The following is a 21,417-nucleotide window of genomic DNA, read 5'->3' as shown; positions in this document are numbered from 1 at the left end:
AAAGGCAAATTTGAATCTGATGGGGTCAGGGAAATCCCGGGAATAAGGACAGTTTGTGAGGTAGCAGCTGCGATTGTTTTACACTCTAGTACATTGTGGTGAATGCTGGTAACAGTCAGTCTAGTGTCTTTACAGAGACTTCTTGCTGGCATGAGGTTTCTGAGAAGCATGACGACTGAACCAATTTTAAGTCTGAGTTTATGCGGAGGCATGCCAGTGGAAGTAAGACTGCTAAGAAATTCTTTGGGGAATGAAAGTTGATGTGCGGGATCTGCGCGCCTGTGTGTGCGTCTCTCTCGCGCGCGCGCCTGTGTGTGTGTGTCTCTCTCGTGTGTGTGTGTGTGTGTGTGTGTCTCTCTCTCTCTCTGGCTCGCTCGCTCACTGCACAGGGAGAGACTGAACACGTGCGGAAATCATCGGTATGCACGGCTGCTTAGTGAATTGTTGGTGGGCGGGGCTCTGTGAGTTGGCGGGCATGGCTCTGTCTTGCGTCTTGCCTGCCATGGTCGGCTGCCTTAGTGAATATTATATATTGATCTGCGGGATTGTCTGTGACGATGGAGTCAACGCTGGTGAAAGTTATTTTGTCGGTAGGGATAAGTTTCAGTACTTGTTCATTAAGTTATAGTGAGTCTTCGTTGGTGCTCTGTGAGTTGGCGGGCGTGGCTCTGTCGTGCGTATCCCATGGTCTCTGTCTTGCATGCCATGGTCGGCTGCTTAGTGAATTGTTGGTGGGCGGGGCTCTGTGAGTTGGTGGGCGTGGCTCTGTCTTGACTGCATCTTGTATACAGTGAAATGTGTGTGATAATAAAATATCTACAGTGCATCTGGAAAGTATTCACGGCGCATCACTTTTTCCACATTTTGTTATGTTGCAGCCTTATTCCAAAATGGATTAAATTCATTTTTTTCTACACACAACACCCCATAATGACAACATGAAAAAAGTTTACTTGAGGTTTTTGAAAATTTATTAAAAATAAAAAAACTGAGAAATCACATGTATATAAGTATTCACAGCCTTTGCTCAATAATTTGTCGCTGCACCTTTGGCAGCAATTACAGCCTCAAGTCTTTTTGAATATGATACCACAAGCTTGGCACACATATCCTTGGCCAGTTTCGCCCATTCCTCTTTGCAGCACCTCTCAAACTCCATCAGGTTGGATGGGAAGCTTCGGTGCACAGCCATTTTAAGATCTCTCCAGAGATGTTCAATCGGATTCAAGTCTGGGCTCTGGCTGGGCCACTCAAGGACATTCACAGAGTTGTCCTGAAGCCACTCCTTTGATATCTTGGCTGTGTGCTTAGGGTTGTTGTCCTGCTGAAAGATGAACCGTCGCCCCAGTCTGAGGTCAAGAGTGCTCTGGAGCAGGTTTTCATTCAGGATATCTCTGTACATTGCTGCAGTCATCTTTCCCTTTATCCTGACTAGTCTCCTAGTTCCTGCCGCTGAAAAACATCACCACTGCATTATGCTGCCACCACCATGCTTCACTGTAGGGATGATATCGGCCTGGTGATGAGCGGTGCCTGGTTTCCTCCAAATGTGATGCCTGGCATTCACACCAAAGAGTTCAATCTTTGTCTCATCAGACCAGAGAATTTTCTTTCTCATGGCCTGAGAGTCCTTCAGGTGCCTTTTGGCAAACTCCAGGCGGGCTGCCATGTGCCTTTTACTAAGGAGTGGCTTCCGTCTGGCCACTCTACCATACAGGCCTGATTGGTGGATTGCTGCAGAGATGGTTGTCCTTCTGGAAGGTTCTCCTCTCTCCACAGAGGACCTCTGGAGCTCTGACATAGTGACCATCAGGTTTTTGGTCACCTCCCTGACTAAGGCCCTTCTCCCCCGATCGCTCAGTTTAGATGGCCGGCCAGCTCTAGGAAGAGTCCCGGTGGTTTCGAACTTCTTCCACTTACGGATGATGGAGGCCACTGTGCTCACTGGAACCTTCAAAGCAGCAGACATTTTTCTGTAACCTTCCCCAAATTTGTGCCTCGAGACAATCCTGTCTCGGAGGTCTACAGACAGTTCCTTTGACTTCATGCTTGGTTTGTGCTCTGACATGAACTGTCAACTGTGGGACCTTATATAGACAGGTATGTGCCTTTCCAAATCATGTCCAATCAACTGAATTTACCACAGGTGGACTCCAATTAAGCTGCAGAAACATCTTAAGGATGATCAGGGGAAACAGGATGCACCTGAGCTCAATTTTGAGCTTCATGGCAAAGGCTGTGAATACTTCTGTACATGTGCTTTCTCAATTTTATTATTTTTAATAAATTTGCAAAAATCTCAAGTAAACTTTTTTCACGTTGTCACTATGGGGTGTTGTGTGTAGAATTCTGAGGAAAAAAATGAATTTAATCCATTTTGGAATAAGGCTGCAACATAACAAAATGTGGAAAAAGTGATGCGCCGTGAATACTTTCCGGATGCACTGTAGATATTTTATTATCACACACATTTCACTGTATACAGTGGAACCTCGGGTCACGAACGTCTCGGACCACGTACAAATCATGTTACGACCAAAAAGTTCGCCAAACTTTTGCATCTGTTCATGACCACACACTCAGGTGACGAACAAGCCAGTTTCCCTTCCGGTTCATACGTGCCGATGATTTCCGCACGTGTTCAGTCTCTCCTTGTGCATTCACTGTGAACTCTTTGTGCTCTATTTCATTTCCCTTCCAGTTTGTATGCGCCGGTGATTTACGCACGTGTTCAGTCTCTCCTTGTACAGTACATTGTTCTTGGTCAAACGTGCATCGTGCAGAGGGACTTTGTGGTGTAGCGGGTCCACAGCTCACATCAAAAGGCCAGTTTTAAATAAATAATTGCCGCGCTACAGCTGCCATGTCCTCTTCATAAATAGAAGCGCGAGGCGGCTAAAGGGAGGAAAAAGAAAAAAAAGACGGAGGTTGCGGAGTGAGGAAGTAAGCAGGAAGCAGTGTGAAAAAAACCGGTGTGAGTGAGCAAGACAGCGCATGCTCGCAGGCAGGCAGCTGGACAGTGAGCCCAAACAGGGGTGTTTGGCAGAAGGAAGCGGTCGCTCCAGCTGAGTGATCAATGAGCTGGAGTGACCAGAACAAGGACGGCTGGCCGCGTAAGGCCGAGAAGGCAGCGGGGGTCACCAGTTAAAGAATGCATCTGGCTTGTTTTTAAAGAGATTGCATCCAGCATTGTTTTAACCTCGTTGTATTTAATGAAAACTTTTTTCTATTGGATTTTAACCTCCACTTCACTTCTGTTTTTATGGGATTATTTATTTATTGAAGGATTCTGAAAGCACTGCACTTTATTTAATTTGGACTTTGTTTTTGATTGTTGTTTTGTTGATTTTAATAAAAGTACTTGGCACTTTTTGCACCATCCCCTTGCTCCATTGTAGTGCCTCACTGTCGTCCTCATCGGTAACATTACCGACGGTGACGGGTTTAAGGGCTCCGGGAAGCAAGATGGGAGCATGCAGCGAAGCCGCATCATCACAGACTTTACCTCAAAACTGTAATCTCCTCTCCACCCAGTTCCTCCTCACTTCCTTCATGCCAGAACTCGACTCATGCAAAGTTAGTTTTCTTGGTTGTTTATGGTTACCTGTTGTGTAAATTAAGGATTTTTCAAATGTTCGTTTTTTTCCCTGTGCTTAAAACTCATTAAAAAGTGTTTACAGCGAGCGGTTTGTAAGGCTGTAGCATGAACTCTTGCAATGTTACTTTTCTCTGCTCAAGGTTTTCTCAGTGTTATTCAATGTTTTTACATTTAGTTTACTATTACACTGTGCATTCTATGGTATAATTAACTATTTTTGTGCTTAAAAATCTTTAAAAAAAAATATATATTTACATACAGTTCGTACGGTCTGGAACGGATTAATTGTATTTACATACAATCCTATGGGGGAAATTACTTTTACTAGTTTTAGAACAAATTACGGTCGTGACCCGAGGTTCCACTGTACTTTTCTATAGTGAACCCCATCTCAATGTACATTTCAAGTTCAGAACTACTGCATAATTGTTTAGATACCTTATTTTTGTTTATTTTGAACAACCAGAACAGAGATACTTTCACTTGCTCAGGGTCTCAAAGTGCATCAGTAGTGAGGAGCACACTAGCAACATTGTGGTAACAGTTGAACATCTTGGGCACAAAACCATACTGTTTGTCTGCTTGACACTGTGCAGATGCATTTAATGCTTAATATAGTTGAGCCCCATTTGCAATACACTTTGAAAAACTGTGACTCTTTTGATAAGCTTTGCAAATGACATAAACTAGAAGAAACTGAATACTCCTAAAGTAGACAAAGATATCTACTTCTAGTATTAAGGGCTTTGATTTTTTTTTCATTGAAGTCGTAATTACTAATATATTAGTATTAATGTTATTAGTAGGGTGGATGTGGAGACAGCGAGTGACATTATCCATTCTGCTGTTGCTAAGTTACAAACGCAGCACCCTGAGGCGCATGTGCTAATCGCTGGAGATTTTAACCATGTGACGCTGGACAAAACATTACCTGCCTTCTCCCAGTATGTGGACTGTAACACCCGGGGAGATAAGGCTATTCACTTACTGTATGCAAACGTTAAAGACGCATACAGCGCCACCCCGCTGCCTGCGCTTGGGAAAGCAGATCATAACCTGGTTCTGCTTCAGCCTCACTACAAACCAACAGTGAGGGTCCTACCTACAACCACACGCTCATTCAGGAAGTGGTCCCCTGAGGCAGAGAAGGCTTTGAGAGAATGCTTTGGAACTACAGAATGGGACTGGCAGAAGGAACTTAGAGTCCAGCTCAGGGCGGCAAAGGAGCAGTACAGGAGAAAGCTGGAGCAGAAGTTGCAGAATAACAGCATGAAGGAAGTGTGGGATGGGATGAAGATCATCACTGGCTGCAGCTCGAATCAGGGTGCCACCATCGAGACAGACGTGAAGAGAGCAAACCAAATGAACAACTTCTTTAACAGGTTTGACCACCCTAACCCACTCTCACTCTCACCTCGGAGTGCTGCACCCTCCACACATCCTTCTGCTGATACCAGCATAGGAGAGACATCCCCACCCACAATTACAACAGCGCAGGTGAGCAGAGAGCTGAGGAGACTTCGTGCCAGCAAAGCAGCGGGTCCAGATGGAGTATTGCCACGACTGCTGAAGGTCTGTGCATCGGAGCTGGGGGGGTCCTCTACAGCGCATCTTCAACCTGAGCCTGGAACAGGGGAGAGTCCCGAGGCTTTGGAAAACATCTTGCATCACCCCAGTCCCAAAGGTATCACGTCCTAGTGAGCTGAATGACTTCCGGCCTGTTGCTCTGACGTCACATGTGATGAATGTGATGAAGACCATGGAGAGGCTGCTGCTTCACCACCTGAGGCCACAGGTTCAACATGCCCTCGACCCTCTGCAGTTCGCATATCAGGAGAAAGTGGGAGCGGAGGATGCCATCATCTATATGCTACACAGAACCCTCTCCCACTTGGACAGAGGCAATGGTGCTGTAAGAATTATGTTTCTAGACTTCTCTAGTGCCTTCAACACAATCCAACCTCTGCTCCTTAAGGACAAGCTGACAGAGATGGGAGTAGATTCATACCTGGTGGCATGGATCGTGGAATATCTTAAAGACAGACCTCAGTATGTGCGTCTCGGGAACTGCATGTCTGACATTGTGGTCAGTAACACAGGAGTGCCACAGGGGACTGTACTTTCTCCGGTCCTGTTCAGCCTATATACATCGGACTTCCAATACAACTCGGGAGTCCTGCCATGTGCAAAAGTTCGCTGACGACACTGCTATCGTGGGCTGCATCAGGAGTGGGCAGGAGGAGGAGTATAGGGACCTAATCAAGGACTTTGTTAAATGGTGCGACTCAAACCACCTACACTTGAACACCAGCAAAACCAAGGAGCTGGTGGTGGATTTTAGGAGGCCCAGACCCCTCATGGACCCCGTGATCATCAGAGGTGACTGTGTGCAGAGGGTGCAGACCTATAAATACCTGGGAGTGCAGCTGGATGATAAATTAGACTGGACTGCCAATACTGATGCTCTGTGTAAGAAAGGACAGGGCCGGTTATACTTCCTTAGAAGGCTGTCGTCCTTCAACATCTGCAATAAGATGCTGCAGATGTTCTATCAGACGGTTGTGGCGAGCGCCCTCTTCTACGCGGTGGTGTGCTAGGGAGGCAGCATTAAGAAGAAGGACGCCTCACGCCTGGACAAACTGGTGAGGAAGGCAGGCTCTATTGTTGGCATGGAGCTGGACAGCTTGACATCTGTGGCAGAGCGACGGGCACTCAGCAGGCTCTTATCAATTATGGAAAATCCACTGCATCCACTGAACCGTATCATCTCCAGACAGAGGAGCAGCTTCAGCGACAGACTGCTGTCAATGTCCTGCTCCACTGACAGACTGAGAAGATCATTCCTCCCCCAAAGTATGCGACTCTTCACGTTAACATTATTCAAAGTTATTGTCTGTTTTTACCTGCATTTTTATTACTCTTTAATTTAATATTGTTTTTGTATCAGTATGCTGCTGCTGGAGTATGTGAATTTCCCCTTATGATTTATAAAGTATCTATCTATCTATCTATCTATCTATCTATCTATCTATCTATCTATCTATCTATCTATCTATCTATCTATCTATCTATCTATCTATCTATCTATCTATCTATCTATCTATCTATCTATCTATCTATCTATCTATCTATCTATGTACAGAAAAGGGATATAAACATGCTTAATTTCAGTACAATGCAGTTGAAAAGTTGTGTGAATTTCGATTATTATATTTCAGCCAGGTTAAACTCACCATTTAAGGTTGACTTCATGTATTTTGTATGTAGAAGGAAAACCAGAATATTTGTAGAAAAACACTTGCAGAGGACATGAAAATTGTTCCTAATTTAAGCAGATGGAGACCAAACCTCACATACAGACTCATGTACCTGTCAGGCAGCAGTGCTAATAGTTACACTTTGTTTTGCCCTAGTAATGCAAAAAATGGTCAAGTCTTAAATGATCAGACTATTGGGCACTTTAAGGTCGAATGTAGTTGTATTTGTGGGAGATGGAAATGAACGGAGTGGACTGATGTTGAGCACCTTTGGTTTTGGAACATGAACAATGAAGTTGGAATGAATAAAAGCTCCATATACTCATTCTGACAGGTTCACTTTCAAAGCACATTTTTAAAAAGCCAGGAAGAAATCAATTTACTTTGATTTCCATAACAGAATCCAGGCCCCCTACTTCCAGGAGGTTTGTCAAGCTGAGTACTGAAGTGGACCATGAAATCTCTGTTGTTCCAGTGAAGCTGACCTTACATTTAGTGCTAAACTAAATGAAAGACGGTCAGATCAACTTGGGTGACGATCAAAGCACAATGTAGTGGTGGCTAATTATCCCTGAGACAGACATTCTGTGATAACTGGCACTGTATCAAAGCCAAAAGGCTACATGTTTTGATATGGATACTATTAAAGCTACACTGTGTCTAAGTTCTATTTTTTTTTTCTCTTCAATTACATTAAAATATTTTTACTCCAGGAATCTTTAGCCCATTATACAATACATAATCACGAGTAGCTTCTTTATGATATAACCACTACAAAGTAAAACGTGACATTGCTCCTTATCAGTTAAATTACTGCAGTTTTGTAGATGATTTTGTAGTTACAACACTTTCAGTTGTTTCTTGAAAGTTATAATATACTCAACCGCCCCATTTATGGTTTGTGACAGATTCCAGATATCTGCATACTACCATGTTACTTAAAACTTCTGTGCCTACATAAAAGTTGGTCTAGGAAATAAAGCTAAATTAGTAAAGGTAATTAGATTATTTTGCCTTTTGGTAACAAATCAACCCCATTACCGCCACACAAATATTGTGTTCAGGGATCTAACACATCAACTTTGCCAACTTCATTCTGTCAAACTGATCAGAAATGCACAAAAATGGAAATATTGTGGACACCCATTTGGATATTGTAAAAGTCACTTGTGACTTAAAAGTATAACAATGCTGATGCAAGAGGTGCCATCAACTAGATATATTCTACATTTCATCACATCGTTTAGAGTTGAAACCATAATAAATTAAACATAACGGAAGCACAGAAAGGTATTATATCATATATTCATATGAGACAAAAAAATAAACTAAGCTTTGGACACCTTGGACCAAAGACCAACAACTGCATCACTTGCACATTATCTCTGTCTTACATACATACATACATAACAATCTTGTATACATTCTTATGGAAGAGTAAAGAAATTAAATTGCAGGTGTAAAACATATTTAGCAGTCAGTGGCTGAGGTGAGTTTACTCAGATGACATGCTGGGTGTGATGGACTAACATTGTTTTTTTTTGTAAAACTTGGTAAAATTAAATGATTTTAATATCTTTTAGAAACTGTTATTTCAAGTATTCCACTCAAACAGCTATCAGTGTAGCACAAGACTGAAACAAGAAGCAACTATGTCACAAATGGCTCAGTATCCAGACATATTAAGGTGTAACATAACATGTAAACTCAAGGAAAAGTATATTTAAAGAGAGAGAACTTTAAATCAAGAAATATTTTTTGCTACTTCTATGTTAAAAACAAATTATAAATAGATATGCACACACACACACACACATACTGTGTATATATATATATATATATATATATATATATATATATATATATACACACACAAATACAGTCATATGAAAAAGTTTGGGAACCCCTCTCAGCCTGCATAATAATTTACTCTACTTTCAACAAAAAAGATAACAGTGGTATGTCTTTCATTTCCTAGGAACATCTGAGTACTGGGGTGTTTTCCGAATAAAGACTTTTAGTGAAGCAGTATTTAGTAGTATGAAATTAAATCAAACTTGAAAAACTGGCTGTGCAAAAATTTGGGTAACCTTGTAATTTTGCTGATTTGAATGCATGTAACTGCTCAATACTGATTACTTGCAACACCAAATTGGTTGGATCAGCTTGTTAAGCCTTGAACTTCATAGAGAGGTGTGTTCAATCATGACAAAAAGGTATTTAAGGTGGTCAATTGCAAGTTGTGCTTCACTTTGACTCTATCTCTGAAGAGTGACAACATGGGATCCTCAAAGCAACTCTCAAAAGATATGAAAACAAAGGTTGTTCAGTATCATGGTTTAGGGGAAGGCTATAAAAAGCTGTCTCAGAGGTTTTCAACTGTCAGTTTCAACTGTAAGGAATGTAATCAGGAAGTGGAAGTCCACAGGCACAGTTGCTGTTAAACCCAGGTCTGGCAGGCCAAGAAAAATACAGGAGTGGCATATGCGCAGAATTGTGAGAATGGTTACAGACAACCCACAGATCACCTCCAAAGACCTGCAAGAACATCTTGCTGTAGATGGTGTATCTGTACATCATTCTACAATTCAGCGCAATTTGTACAAAGAACATCTGTATGGCAGGGTGATGAGAAAGAAGCCCTTTCTGCACTCACACCACAAACTGAGTCGCTTGTTGTATGCAAATGCTCATTTAGACAAGCCAGATTAATTTTGGAACAAAGTGCTTTGGACTGATGAGACAAAAATTGAGTTATTTGGTCATAACAAAAAGCGCTTTGCATGGCGGAAGAAGAACACCGCATTCCAAGAAAAACACCTGCTACCTACTGGCAAATTTGGTGGAGGTTCCATCATGCTGTGGGGCTGTGTGGCTAGTTCAGGGACTAGGGCCCTTGTTAAAGTCAAGGGTCGGATTAATTCAACCCAATATCAACAAATTCTTCAGGATAATGTTCAAGCATCAGTCACAAAGTTGAAGTTACGCAGGGGTTGGATATTCCAACAAGACAATGACCCAAAACACAGTCTGAAATCTACAAAGGCATTCATACAGAGGGAGAAGTACAATGTTCTGGAATGGCCGTGACAGTCCCCTGATTTGAAGCAGGCTGTCTATGCTCAGCAGCCATCAAATTTAATTGAACTGGAGAGATTTTTTATGGAAGAATGGTCAAAGAGACCTCCATCTAAAAACCAGACACTCATCAAAGGCTATAGGAGGCGTCTAGAGGCTGTTATATTTGCAAAAGGAAGCTCAACTAAGTAATATCTCTGTTGGGGTGCCCAAATTTATGCACCTGTCTAATTTTGTTATGATGCATATTGCATATTTTCTGTTAATCCAATAAACTTAATGAAATACTATTGTTTCCATAAGGCATGTCATATATTAAAAGGAAGTTGCTACTTTGCAAGGTCAGCCAGTGATAAACAAAAATCCAAAGAATTAAGAGGGGTTCCCAAACTTTTTCATATGACTATATATATATATACATATGACTATATATATATATATATATATATATATATATATATATATATATATATATATATACATATATATACACACACACACACATACATACACAGGTCCGTAAATATTTGGATTAAACTGCATCTGAGTTGTTTCATTTAAAATTCAGTGTGGTAATGTACAGAACCAAAATTAGAAAAAAGTTGTCTCTGTCCAAATATTTATGGACCTAACTGTATAACACACACACACAACATATATGAATATTTTCTCTTTATGTTTCTGTTTAAAAGACTATACGCAGGCATTAATTATTTAGCAGTACTGTCATGCTCCAAATCTACTGTATATGGGCGTTTTCTGAAAGAAAGTCTTTTCAGAAACAAAAAGAAAAAAAATTCTAAAACCTTCTTTAAATATTAAATTAAATTATGAAATGATCAAAATCTGTTTCATTTATAACTCTTATTGTGCACCACATCTCTTGTTCTGAACTGAAATCCAAAGTGCTTAACATGACTTGTAGGTTATGTGCTCTAATATGCCAAGGTTTGTCCAACTTTCCCATTACTGTACAGTAAATACAAAGTCTCCCAATTAAAGGTTATGGTACAGCTGGACTATTGGTCCTATATTTAAATACTACCAGCCATAAAAGGTATTACATGAATTTATTTGCTATTGTTAATGGTAACTACAACACAGAGGATACAGCAGTCAAAAACTAAAGGCTTTTACAGTAACTCTGGCTCAATGTTAATGTTGAAAAATGTAAACAGAAAAAGAGGAGACTATTTCAAAGGCATGTCCTAACCTAAAATATTCTTACACTTTGTATGCTTACTATTTGTATCACACTATAAAAATTCTTTCAAAAATGTATCTGGAATAACATGTTTTTGATGGCACTATCTGTCATTGAGCTCATATATCAGAATTACACGTTATACTGTGTTCCATGTCATAATACACAGTACATTTCAAATATTTTGGTTTTACATTTCCTGCAAAAGATGCTGTGAAAAATAAATGTGTTTCTGTTTGCTTTATCATATCACACTGCTGTAGGCTGGTACTAAGACGTCTAATAAGGCTGCAATATACTACAAAAAGTCTCTCCTTTTTAAACACAAACATGCACACCCACACATGCACTGACACACACAAAACCTGTTTATAGAAAACATCTGGTTACAATTATTCACTCAGCGGAAAGCAATGCAACAATTTTTGTTACCACTGGAATGGGTAGAACAAACCGGACATTATTTACACTTTAAAGAAAAGACTTACTCCAACTCCGCCGCAAGGAAGCCTCACAAACATTGGCAATACGGAACCTGTGGACAAGAGGAGAACAAAGCAGATCTGGTTACTGGGCAGGAAAGAGCAAGGCAAAGGTCTACTGTTTTAATAAGGAAGTTGAAACACAGCAGGCTTTGTTGATAATTCCTGCTAGATTCCCCCAAACTCCTCTACTCAACCTCCAAAAGGATAAAACCTTGAACTAAATTGCCCTAACAAGAGTTGAAGTATGGGGATACTGGTATGTTATGCAGAAATAAACTTCAAAGGATTACTTGAAGGGTAAATGCTGAGTACCATTTTTTCATAATTTGTTCTTTTTTTCATAAATACAAAATGCTGGGGTTTATACAACTCCTAACTTAGATGATTAAATCAAAAGTAAGTTATTTAAGTCATACTGACAATGCATCATCACTTATGATGCTTCTTGGTTGCAGCGTGAAAATTGCTGTTCTTGCTTGTTTCTCACCAACGAAATAGTGTGCATACTGCAGTACGAATTTCTCAGTTTTGTGATTTTTTTTTTTATTATAATTTTCACACTTTATTCTTACACATAACTGATAATGGCATGTATACGAAAACTTGTATACACTATAAACTCAATATTAACTATATTTCTATTCTATTTCTATTAAAGTGATACAGCCCAAAAACCACTTTTGCCTTTCTTAAAGTTTTAATGCAGTACACTACAACATATATTACAGTATTTCATGAGATTAGCAGTCCAAACAAGCATGACAAAATAAGATTTCTACTTTTAACTGAAGCTTGTGATGTTTTCCCTGTCAGTACACTATTTTATTACAATATTACATATAGTCTGAAAGCATCAAAGCATATAGTCTGAAGGCAATCAAAGAGAATATGCTATAATAACGATATGACTTGATTATTAGTCTCTCAGGTACGAACTATGTGACTTTAGCATAGCTGACAGGGCTTGATGGTTAAAGTGAAGCAGCTAAAGATCGGCGTCTCTCATAAATTGTACAAGCTGCCTGCCATTCACATGTATTTTCTTATTGTTAAATTCATTTACATTGTTTAGTTATTAATTTAGCCAGTATTATTCAGTTGAAAAGATATTTTGCTATTGGTAGTCAAGCATTTAGGTACAACTGTTAAATTAGCTGCATTTTTTGAACGTTTTCAACTTCATTAATAATCTATGCAAGCTGTAATTTATTAAATACACTTTTGCAAATAGAAACTACATGGTAGGAAGGGCAGCAGCAGCAAAGCCAGAAGACAGAACTGGGTACAAGTATTATGCTTTACTGTTTTCATTCACATATACTTTATACTCATGCAGTTTATATAAATGTAATATTTATGCTGCTAGGATTTTAACAATAAAATACAATTTCACTCAAGTCTGCTTAATGTTAAGATCTAAGTTTTACAAATAATTTCTTGAAGTCTGAAATTCTTTCATTTTTTTATAAATAATATTTTCTTTGTTTAGATAGTATTAAATCTAAAAGTAAATACTACATTTATTTATACAGCATAGCAGCATCACACCATTCTCTTTGGTGATAACAATAATACACTCTGAAATTTAACTAAAAGAAGGAATCTCTTTCTAAAAATGGCAACTGAAGGGAGTGTGTGATTTTAAAATAAAACATTCAGTAAGCAGAAACACTCTGAGAAAAGTCCCAGAATCTTTTGATGTGGTGCAGAAACTGTTGGCAAGTTCAAAATACTCAACACACATCTTGCTCAGACTGACAAAAAAGCCACATTTCTACAAGTAGAAGACTCATACACAAGCAATGATGTTTTTACCAAGTACCAAAAAATGTTATGTGTGAATAAAAATTTCTTTACAGTTTGTTTTTATTTGACTTAATCACTCAAGCAAAATCAATTTAGAGTGAAAACAGAATACTAGACATCAAGGGTTCCAAAAAACTGTTCCTGAGGTAACAATATGGTAGTGGATGTTTGCCCATAGAGAGCGCCAGGATATTATAGGCAATAAATATAAGAATAACACATGCATAATGTTATGTCACTGCACTCACTTTTTATGGGTAAAAACAATTCTAAGTTTGGTGTGCAAGAATAAAGCAAAGCATACCTTCTGCTGTCAGAGATCATTGAATGTGTCTGATATCCAAATACATGCAGGAGACCCTTAAAACATTGATGACAGTGCACACATTATACGTAGATGAAACTCAGTTATTAAAACATTCATGTTTTGAGGTACTTTACTTTTGAGAATTTATGATCTGTAATCTGAAAAGGCCTGAAGAGATTTGATACTGGTTAGAAAGGTGTCCAGCTACACAAGTTACATGGAGACATGAGGCTGACTATTGTAATTACTCTTCTAACATATCTGTGCAACACTAAGATATACAGTCATGGCAGAAATTATCGGCACCCCTGGAATTTTCCCAGAAAATGCACCATTTCTCCCAGAAAATTTCAAAACATTTGAAAAACTCATGCCTGTCAACACACTCACTAGTCTGATACCCTGCTTTACCCATGTATATCACAGTAAGTTTCACGTGAGCCCGAAAAATACAGCCTTCCTTTATTTATCATTGATCCGGTGAAGGATGACGTGTTGCATGTTAGTTGGACATGCAAGTAACAATTTTATTACTATTATCGCTCTATTACATAAAAAATCCTGGGACGAGATGAGACTATTTCAGAAATATAATTTCAAGTCCCATGAGACAAGACTTTGTGTCAAGAGATTTAACCACGACCACGGTCCACTCACCTCTCATTCGTGTGAATGCTATTGTCAGACACAGTTCCTGTGCTCTCAGCTTTTATAAATTTTTGCGGGGGCGGAAATAAAAGACAAAGAGTAAAAGACAAAGTAGAATGTCGTAAAGAGGTTCAAAAACATTGGCAAACGTTTGTGTGATACACATGCAGAGCAGGTTAGAGATTATGAAAGTACTAAAATTTGAATGTCTCAAAAAACTGATAGTAAAGATCGCATTAGCGCTAACAAACAAAAATTACTTGGTGAAATAACGTAACAGCAAAAAAGGTCAAATATATGGACATAGGTGATATGACAGGAGTATGTAGACATTGTTCGGCTTTAAAGTTTAAGTCGGAGACTTGTAGATCGTCTAATTCATGCTGCCATTAGAGAAAAGTAGTGTTTCTTCCCAATGAAGAGGCATATCCGCGAGAAATAAAAGGTTTGTTATTTGCTGAAAGTGAAATCCACAAACACTACAGGCAAAATATCTGAATCTACAATAATCTGTTCGCGTTCACATCATTCAATGCTCAAAACGTAGATTTACACAATTCAGGACCATACGCTATGAGAACCAATAGTCCCACAACAATTAAAGCTACTACAAGTTTAATTTCAAAGAAACCACAATTCGGTAAGGTTTATATTTACAATCATGGAGAAGCGATGCAACATAGAATCGAAAGAGTTAAACAATCACACGCATTACAAATTCTACAGCCAATAATGGATACAAATCCATACATCCAAAAGTATCGCACTTTACACAAAATTTATCTGAAAAACATGGGCAAAAAAGTTTTCTTGGATTTCTAAATGAATTGCTCGCATAGATAATAAACCAACATGTGATGAATTGTCAGCGATAATAGTTTCGAAAAGCGGAGATATCAAAGACAGAGTTGATATTCGTGTTTATCCAAAAGCACAACATGAGTTGTCACATGCAGCAGATCTGGGAAATGACTAGCACATAGGGCCCAAACTGGGGTTGGCGAGCGAAGCAAGCAGGAGGCAGAGCCCCCTAGTATTATATGTAATAATTTATTATTAAAACAATATTATTACTACTACTTCTAAAACTGAGAAAGACCTAGGAGTGTGCCAGGAGGCCATTTATCTTATTTGACTGACCAACAAAAAAAAAATACTAATGGCAAATGCCACCACTAACACTGCCTGGGTGAGCTGGCTTTGTTTTGTAGGTTAAGATACTGTTATTGTCAACTATTTTTCTTTTGAACAATTTATATACATTGTATCTACAAATAGTGTGATTGTTTTTCCATTTTCATATTTAAACTAACACTTCACCCACTGAGTGCAAACATATGTGTGTAAATGGGCTCTGCAATGGGCTGGTGTCCTGTCCAGGGCTTTTTTTGCCTTATACCCAGTGCTGCCAGGATAGGCTTCTGCCACTAGCATCCTTTAACTGGATTAAGAAGGACTGAGAATGATATTTAACTGCTTCACTGTTAAGTCACTTTCTATTTACAAAAATTTGTTAGTTACTGCCCTAAATTTGTGGTCAAAATATAATAAACACACTCCTTTAACAGTTTATAAATATACTGTATGTATACAAATCGAGACATACTGTTTTTGCTTTGAACCAATTTTACAATCAGAAACCCCAACATCAGTCTTTAAGTGACCTTTTTATCTATCAGCTTATCAATCTGTGACCTTAAGAAAACCAACACTTGGTTAAAATATCTGATAATTTTAAAATGACGAACATTTGCCACACTCTGCACTATTTTTCTTATGAATCTTTTTACAGATTTTATCTCTTTGCCCAATTTTTTTTTATTTGATCTCCTATTAATAGCCATGACCAGAACAAATTGGATCTGATCTTCTGAACTAAACTGAATTTTCCACTCTGATAGGTTCACATACTGTTAAGAGAACATTACATAATACTATGAAAAATAAGCAAAAAGAAATTTGAAACAAACTCTTGAGGGTATTCTGTATATAAAGCATTACTGCAGAAAAAACTGACCAGTTAAACACAATGACCTTTGAATGAGGGTAGTTTGGGGGTAATTGCGATAGTTCTTCTTCAGTGTATTATTTAGAGCACAATACGTTTGAAAATTTAATCAAGAAACTGGGACAAATATAACTGTTTAAAGCCTATTTGGTAAGGGTTTAGATTCAGATGCATGAGACTGAGCATGCAGGTTTCAAGATCTGTATTTTACTGTATTTTTAACTTTTTACAGTTTCCATTTGGCCACTAAAAATAACAAACTTTGCTTTGTAGTTTTAGAGGCCAAGAAATCTGTTCATCACATCGCCTTTTAAACGTGACACCCTTTTGGAGTTTAAAAGTAAATAAGTTCATATGTGGCACCATCTTGTTTTCATTATAGGCACTGCTATCCTGAGAATGTGTTCACAGGTTGCCAGGTGACGTTGCCGGCAAGATGCTTCAAATGACACCATCATAGCACCGTCTCATAATCCGGCAACACCGTGTGTTCATCAATAAACTTTGTGGATATAACTTGATACCTTGTGTTTTGTTTGAGCATTTAAAAGAATCCCTGACTATAAACTCTTTTCTGCCCCCGACCAACATTTGTTGTATGTCTAATATTTTGCTTTTGGGTATATTCATTGTTTTTTGTTTCTGACATTACATATTAAGATTACCTACTTAAAACTTTTATCTCAGGTTCTGCTCTGCGCTGCTAAATCCTGTCTTACCAGTTTTGACTTTGGCTATTTTTTTTTTTTTTTTTTACAATCTATCTTCTGCTCTGTGCAGTCAGTACAGCAGCATTCTAATGGATAACATGTAGGACGTCTGAGTTCTAGCAAGACAATATATACTAAAGATGAAAACAATCTACACATAATGCTCACTGATCAAACATAAAATTGATAAAGAAATCCCCATAATGGCAGCAATGAATGCCTAGACAGAAACCAACAATGGACTGGTTGACAGTCGGTCTTTGAGAGAATTACCTATAGTACATTATGCTCCAAGATTTCTATAGTGAATCAAGAAATAACTGATGCTCTTTACAAAAAAACTATCACTACACACAAAATTTGACCTCTTGACTACAGTAGAAAAAGAAAAACTAATTTATAAGACATACCAATTTACAATTTCTATTTATTAAGCCATATTACTAACACAAGCTATCACAAAGTCCATAAGCACAAAGCCAGAATGTGTTTCATTTGCACAGTCACAGCACAGAACACAAAAAAGCACTAGAAAATAACAGTATAAACTGTATTATTAAAACACCAATGATCAAATTCATATGCAATTATTTTTACTGTCACACTGTCAAACAAGAATCTGCACATAATTTAATATAGAAATAAAAATATATAATCAATATAAGCAATAGGTATCAAATGCAAAACAAAACAAAAATATTAATTATGAAATTAAAATCTGTAACAGCAACCCATACTTGTGCAAGTATAACACTGCAGTTGGAGGTCTACATCATCATAAGAAAGGAAACTAAACTCTACACCTTTCAAAATACTGCAGTTAATTGCTCTGTGAGCTCCATTACTGCCTCTGGAAAAATTACATTGTTTACAAGCCATTATTTTGTGGCCATATGATTAAAAAATAAGAACAAAAATAATACCAGTGCATCAGTGTTTTTAGACTTTTCAGAAACTTTATAAACTCTATAGGCTGCATTTTTTGGTTTATACATATTCCACTGAAAAACTTACTGTCTAATTTCTGTCTGTTGAGTGGATTTGTCCCATATAACAAAACATGGGATTCTGAGTGGACTGTTTGCAGTTCTTCTAGGGTTGCTTTTCTTCCTTTGATGCACTGAAAGAAAGATATAAATATTTTAATCAGTTTTGACTTTCATTGCTCATCTATTTACACTGCAATAAATATTCTCATTCCCATGCAAGAAATTCCTTTTGGATTGGCACACCTACTAAAAACCATGATGTTTTGCCATTATTGTACAACAAATTATGGAAGGAAAATAATCACTGTAATATAATATACAGAAACATTTACTGTGTAAGTACAGACCTGGAACAATCCAAAACCCACAGTCTATAACATATCACTGCTTAATTGATAGCTGACTGCAATTTCCAGAGTAATCTTTGATAGATAGTCATTCAGAAGGAACTCAGACTCTACATATAAGAGATAAATAAACTGTATTTTAAATATCATGGCTTTGTCACCTCAGAGGTTTTGTTACTTTAGGAAGGTTGTGATTTTGACCCAATTCACTCAAATCTATCAGAAGATGAAGAAAAAGCACTAAAACAGATCAGAAACAGGGGGCAGGATGTAACAGAAATTGCCCAAGACATACACAATACTGGACCCAATATGACTTCAGAAAGTGCTAATTAATGTTCTTTATTTTGTTATTTCAAGCTCTTATCTCACAAGCTGCTTCTATATTTACAATAGTATTATTTTCATTACAAAAACATTTTTACATTTGTTTTTTACTTCAACAAACAAATAACCCAAAATATCCCATCCCTGTCTTAAGTGAGATTACATGTTTATAGGTTTACCATCATGTGAAAATGTAAATGCACCCCATGGACTTTTTTTTAACATATTTGAACAGGAAAACACTATATCTTCATTTAAGCAGTGCCTATAAATATAGGTGATATATCTGAATAAAAACACAAGGAAAACTTTCCTTTTCATTTATTTATTCAATAAATAAAATCAATGTATGCAATGATCTAATGGGAAAAATGTAAGTACACCCTTAGCATCAGAAGCTGGTGTTCCCTCCTTTAGCAGAAATTACTTCTTGTAGGCACTTTTGCATAACTATTTACCAGTCTCTGACATTGAAATTTGTGATCAATCCTCCATGCAAAATTCCTTCAACAGCAAGATGTTTGTGGGTTTTCTTCTGTGAATGAACTCCATGTTTCAAATTCCTGCACAACATTTTAATGGAAATCAAATCAGGGCTGTGACTAAGCTTGTCCATACCCTTCCATTTTTTTTCTGAGCCATTCCTTGTTGGGTTTTCAAGAATGCTTTGGATCGTTATCATGTTAAAAGGTCCATTTCTGGATGAGCTTCAACATTCAGACAGATGGTGTCACATTCTCCTCAAGCAAACTTTGATATAATACAGCATTCATAGTTGACAGAATAAATGAAAATTGCCCAGGCCCTAAGATAGCAAAGCAGCTCAAACCATAATATTTCCATCACCACGCTTGAAAGCTGGTATTAAGTTCTTCTCCTGAATACGCTGTCTTCAGTTTACGCCAAAAATATCTACTGTTACTATGGCCGAACAACTCTATATTTGATTATTCTGTCCAGAGCATGTTGTTCCTGAAGTCCTGGCCTTTGCCTGTATGATCAATGACAAACTGTAGCCTTGCTCTATTGTTCAATTAGGACAACAAAAGCTTTTTCCTGGCACACCTCCCCATGCAGGTCAAATCTGAGCAGTCTGATTGTAGTTGCATGGACTTTGAAACCAACTTTTAAAGAGTTACCTACAGATCCCATAGTTACATTTTGGGTTCTTGAAGAATTCAACTAATATGAAACAGTTGTTCTTGGGTTGAACAAAATATCAGTTGTTTGAAACCTATATGTCACTTGTAGATGATTTTCGCTACAGAGGAATGTTTGATTCCAAATAATTTGGTGATCTTTTTAAATCCCTTGCTAGACTCAGGGCATTTCTGAGGACCTTAGATCACTCTTTTGATCTTGGCATAAAGACACCTTACATACTATAGCAAACAGATCATCCAGACTCCAAATATCTGTGGTTTAAGTAAGACAGGTTCCACCCACATACTCCATAAGAAGGTTCTAATCATTGTCACCTAATGTGTCGGGTTTAGGGTGGCTGTATGCACCTGGGCTTCACAGTGTCATTTGTTCAAGTATATCACCTTTATCTGACCATACTGTTTCCATGAATATTTACTGTTTGCCTTTTGAAATATGTTGAAAAAGTCAATCATTTCTATGTGGTTTACTGACTTTTCACATGACTGTATATCTTTATGCCATCATTACTGTTATTTGTATATAGTATAGTGAAATTCCTACTGATCAATATGCAACATGTCATCACTCTGTTAGCAAGAAGATGGCAAATACAAGTAAGAAACCACTGGAATGCTAATTTGTGTATAATCACTATGGTCTGTTCTGAGTTACACCAATCTGTTGTGAACTAGGGTGATAATGCAAGAAGGTATTAATTTAACAGTTACTTTAAGAGGTACTGAGCTTTGGCAAAATCACTCTAAAAGTTAAACTATATAATATCATAGTCTATACAACTATCAAATGTTCTATGTAGCTTCCTCGTAAAATTTCTGCAGTAAAATAGGATATCCATGTTCTATTTCAAAATCTTTACATCACATTACATCTTTACACCTTATTGTACTTTTCTTCCTTTGACACTCACAAAGTTGATTTAAGCCTGCATTGTTACTTCTATCTAGTAGCCACTTAATCAGAGCTAGGAAAAAGCAAATACTAGAAGTTAAAAAAGATGTTTAGTAACTGGAAGTTGAGACGGAGCTTGTCACAGCCTGTTAAGTACTTATTGTAGCTAAGACCCAAAAGAAGCACATATATGTTGTTATTTTCCCTATATATATGGATGTAAAATACAAATAAAATGTGCAGTAAAAAACACATTATATATACACTGTAAATGAAAAAAGCATACACCAAAATGTCTACTATGATATTATGTAATTTACAGGATTATCTTGAAAATATATGAAAATATTGTTTTTATGACACTTGATAATTCCAAGGTGAACAGATTTAATTTTAATTTTAAATATATATAATCTGAATTTTAATGAAAAAATAGGTTACATTTTATAATCTCATTTTTGTGACTTTGTTATCATAATCAACACTGCCATCTGCTGGTAGGAACAATGTAAAACAAGCTTTCATCTCACAAAAAGATCAATCTAAAAGAAAATAATTGTAACCATTTATCCATCCATCCATCCATTTTCCAACCCGC

General features: G+C 37.6%; 1 protein-coding gene across 1 annotated transcript in view; it reads right to left on the bottom strand.

Moving 5' to 3' along the window:
• hdac4 (histone deacetylase 4) overlaps nucleotides 1-21,417 on the bottom strand; it is a 552,364-nt gene that overhangs the window by 89,408 nt on the left and 441,539 nt on the right. The window contains 2 exon segments of the mRNA XM_028807299.2: nucleotides 11,626-11,672; nucleotides 18,116-18,221. Of these exon segments, the coding sequence (XP_028663132.1) occupies nucleotides 11,626-11,672; nucleotides 18,116-18,221 (153 nt within the window).

This window comes from Erpetoichthys calabaricus, chromosome 8 (assembly GCF_900747795.2).
Source record: "Erpetoichthys calabaricus chromosome 8, fErpCal1.3, whole genome shotgun sequence".
NCBI lineage: Eukaryota > Metazoa > Chordata > Cladistia > Polypteriformes > Polypteridae > Erpetoichthys > Erpetoichthys calabaricus.
Note: the sequence above shows the minus strand (reverse complement) of the source record. Positions and strands in the feature narration are given on the sequence as shown.